The sequence below is a fragment of the Limulus polyphemus genome, unplaced genomic scaffold, assembly GCF_000517525.1.
Source record: "Limulus polyphemus unplaced genomic scaffold, Limulus_polyphemus-2.1.2 Scaffold495, whole genome shotgun sequence".
NCBI lineage: Eukaryota > Metazoa > Arthropoda > Merostomata > Xiphosura > Limulidae > Limulus > Limulus polyphemus.
The window spans coordinates 301,756-306,064 of record NW_013666105.1 but is presented as its reverse complement, the minus strand read 5'-3'; the positions used below and the strand labels follow the sequence as shown (position 1 = coordinate 306,064).

Below are 4,309 nucleotides of genomic sequence, written 5' to 3'. Positions count from 1 at the left end.
TAAGACAATATCTCGCCCCAAAGTACTTGATATAAAACTATTAAGATCCACGCTTGATTTTATAACTTGAAAAAGATGGGTAACACTTAAGTATATACCAAAAACTAAAGCGTATTGAACTACGCAATTATTCATTTCTTGGGTTAAACTCTATGAGAGATTGGATTTGTTTGTTTTTAATGCAAAGGACTATCTTCACTCTAGCACCACGAAGAGTCAAACCCCGGAATTAGGAGTGTAAGTCCAGAAACTTACCGCTGACCCTCAGGAGGACGAAGCAGTTCACCTATGCTGCATAAGTTGACTTATTTACCTTATTTAAATTTCAAAATATCCACTAAATGGCAAAGTCTGAGCTGTTCAACAAAGGTGTTGACTACAGATCAATGCCATTTTAATGCGAGATCTGACTTATGAAAGTCTCTCTAAATATCACTTGTAAAATAAATATCTATATAGTTGAAATAAATACATACATACATAAAGGTAAACATTTATTTCAAAGTGAATGAACGAAGTTATTATATTAATGAAAGGGTAAAAAAAGAAGAGAGAGAGAGAGAGCTGTTGATGAATATTTTTGAACTGAATACATTTTAAAACAGTAACATCATGTGACATCTTGTTACTTGGGGCAACAAAAGCAAGAAAAACTGAGCAGAAAACAAAAAAGCTAATTATTACAGAATTTATCTATATAAAATTGTTCCCCGCTTAGTCATGTATACAAAATAAAACAAATATTAATCGGTCTCTTATTCCTAATGAAGATATATATATATATGCTAGAAATTAGATTGCAACAAATTTGATACTTTCATTGTGAGGGCGTAACTCTTCCTTGATTATATTGTCATAAACTGTTGAAATTTATTCAATGTTTAACTTTTAAAAGCCCAAATATTTCTATCACTATTTTTTCACACCCTCTACAGGTACCCCTAGTTCCGTTCTTACCATTTCTCAGTATTTTTGTAAACATATACTTGATGTTTAAACTGTCAAAAATCACGTGGATTCGTTTTGCTGTCTGGATGAGTATAGGTAAGCGAAGTTATATGTGTTTTGCGTATATCTGTTTTTTGTTATATTTTTGATATTTCAGTTTGAGAGCGTGTGCTAAAACAGCAGCCTTGAGATATCAAAATCTCTCAAACTAAATTGCTTCTTAGTGGGCTTATAACTTGATATTTTTATAGTGAATTATTAATTACTCGTTTTCAGTTCATGTGAAGTGTTCTTTTATAAACTTTGTTAAACAGTTTTATGAGTTTTTTCTCTGTTTTGCTTCATTTTCTCTGTTTCTGATAGCATTTTAGTACAATTATTATTTATGTAAATAAAACTCCTAACAACATTAATCAAACAACACCGAGACTGAGGAGGAGATTAACTGCTGAAATAAGCACAGAAAAAAGCTAACGTCAGCTCTAATAAATCGCATATCGACAAATTTGATTTTCTAATGGGTACTTTCAATACTGCATTATTTTGTTTCTTTTATAGAAAACTGACTAATTTTTTCCATCATTACTATTAAAATTCCTGTGTTCTCGTTACCTACTGATAGTATTAATATTCAGAAAATATAAACATTAATAATGTTGTGTTTGTTTTAGCGCAAAGTTACACAATAGGATATATAAGCTATTTTGAACCTCGAATCTTATTGTTATAAGCCCTCTAGTTTGCCACTGCTCCATCGAAGGAACAAATAGCCTTTAGAAATAGTTCCTAACATTCCACAGTATCTCATTGTTTTTCGTCTGAAACAGATTCGTTTCATTTTTAAATGTCAGGGTGTTAATGAGAAAAAAAAAAATGATTGCAGTATAGACGCCTCTCAGTAGCCCGGCGGTAATTCTGATGGTTTATACCGCTAAAATTCGGATTACGGTGGGCATAGTACAGATGGCCTCTGTATAGCTTTGTGCTTAATAAGAGTATTCAAAAATTCATTAATTTGTTTGTAATTATTTATTTACGTAAGATAAAAAATTAAATGTTTCCACCAGAGGTGGCTAAAAACCTGAGTTTAAGCAGTAAACTTAGATAGCAGAAAATAGTTGTTATTTAAAGAAAATTAATGAGTCGCAGTTAATGATCGTCCAAGTGACCGACATGTTAAATTTGCACTTCTTAAATTTGCACTAATTCATATTTTAAACTTTGAACATTTCATGTTATTTGAACAAATATAAAAAAAAAGGTTTAAAATAATGATTTTATATTTGTTTACGTGCATATTTTTTTTCAGATTATTTGAAAATACTAAAATGTCAAATTAGCGATAATTGTGACTTTTATAATTTGAAATTCTGATTGCATATTTTTGTCATTTTCTTTAGGCTTAGTTATATATTTTGGATACGGTATATGGAATAGTAACGAGCGTACACGTGCTCATAGATCTTCTGTCTCTAAAGCTTGCTCTACAGCTCAGCTACAGAACTCATTTGAAAGCTGGAGGGAAGATGTAGATTCTGGCAGTTCAGTTAGACAAGAAATGGAAATTCCCAAAATAGAGCAGGAGAATGTCAGTAAATTATAAGTTCAGCATTATTTAAATTCATATTTTTAAATAAAAATAACAGTTTATCAAACTTTCTATCAGTATCTCCTGTTCCTAATCCTGGTAACTTGCATTCATTGTAACACTACAAATATCCTGTACTCAAAACATTCAAAAAATGAAGGGCACCAAAAAGTGTTCGAAAAAGTACATGTAAGTGAGAAAGCTCAGTATGCATATGAAACATTTTGTCTTCTTAATGCTAAAGAGTTCTGTTGTTAGTTTAAATGGAGAAAAAAAAAGTTTTATATTATAAACGTGTTTTATTGTTTATGTACAATAGATGGCGATCATATCGTTATACGCTCAACTGCTGGTATTTTTAATAATTTCCTTAGTGGTTACATAATTAAGAGTTATAATATAAAGAATAAATATGCTAACGTTTCATTGTGTCTTGAGACATTATATAAAGTGCCAATGTATCAGAAAGTTTTGTATTGTTTTTCGTAAATATATATATATATATATATTCTTCAAACATTACTATGTACATCCAGTGTTGCTATAAGTCTGAGTTCTGTTATGGTTAATAAATCTTGAAAGTTGTAACAGCCCGGCGTAGTAGACCGAAAACTTTGCCTTTTGGATCTTTCGTTAGATTATGTTGTAACAGTAAGTTGTATAATATTTTATTATTAATATTGTATTTCCATTGTCGAACAGTAAATAAAACATTGTCGTAACTTTGAAATATTGGCGTTGTTTTTTGTTGTTGTTTTTTGTATGTAATACAAACAAAATCTTTCATCATGATTAAAAGTTTTGTGTTTTTTGGAAGATACGTCAATTTCGAACCCGAAATTTAATGCTATTATTATAAAGCTTTATAAAAGTTACAAGATGCAAACTTCCATTGATTCCGAATTCCAAAGGTATGGTACTTATATGGTTAAAATCACGTTTTACAGGAGATAATTTTCTTCCCTTTCTTCTCAACACTAATTCTCTTAAAAGTGTAATACGGATGTTTACAGTTGACTGCAGGCGTGGTTTTAGAGATAAGAAATCAACTTAAAGTGTTAGCTTAAGAAATGTGTTTCTATTCGCTTAGTAACGACAAATTATTTGAATTTAATTTTTAAAATGCTCTCTATATTGGTGCATGGACACAAAATGCAAGATTATGGTTGGAGATGTTCAATTAAGTTATGAAATACTTTGTGCTACCTACGAAGGATATTACGTTTAACAGCTTTTCTAAGCGCAAGTTGACTAAAAATCCTTAGGGGAGCATGACTGACAACTTGTACAATCCTCAATCAGCACTGATACTTCATTTCTCCTTCGACAGATAATTGTCTGACCTAATGTTGCCTCCTCTCTCAACAGGAAACAGTTCGTTCTAGCAACAGAGACATAACCAGCACTAAAATACAGTGATGTTGAAAGATGGATTTTCATGAATATAGAAGGCACGCCATAATTATGTGTTTAATGTATTTGAGAGACTGTAGTAATTTACATTGATGCATCTCCTTTACAGCAAACAGATATATTTCTGGATGCATTGAAAGTTTACCTTCGGTTTATCGCTTTAGATCCGGCATCTTGATATTGACAAGTTTAGTTAGGTAATGAAAATAAGCCTGAGACAGCTTTTAGCGTGTGAGTTGACTTATGTGGTTTCATGTCATGTTATTCAGTTTGTGTTATGCTCCACATTTTTAAAAAAACTAATGGAGCTTACACTAAAGGGTTTTCTCGAATTGTCAGATTTTGTTAGAAGAAGGATAG

At 31.0% G+C, this 4,309-nt stretch overlaps 1 protein-coding gene across 5 annotated transcripts in view; it reads left to right on the top strand.

Moving 5' to 3' along the window:
* The window catches only part of LOC106458630 (cationic amino acid transporter 2-like), a 52,614-nt gene extending 49,354 nt beyond the window's left edge, over positions 1-3,260 (top strand). For all 5 annotated transcript variants that reach the window (XM_022384902.1, XM_022384901.1, XM_013918154.2 and 2 more), the window contains 2 exons: positions 936-1,044; positions 2,349-3,260. In XM_022384902.1, coding sequence (XP_022240610.1) covers positions 936-1,044; positions 2,349-2,551 — 312 coding nt within the window. In that variant the 3' untranslated portion in view covers positions 2,552-3,260. The remainder of the gene's footprint in view (positions 1-935; positions 1,045-2,348) is intronic.
* The last annotated feature ends 1,049 nt before the right edge of the window (positions 3,261-4,309 follow it).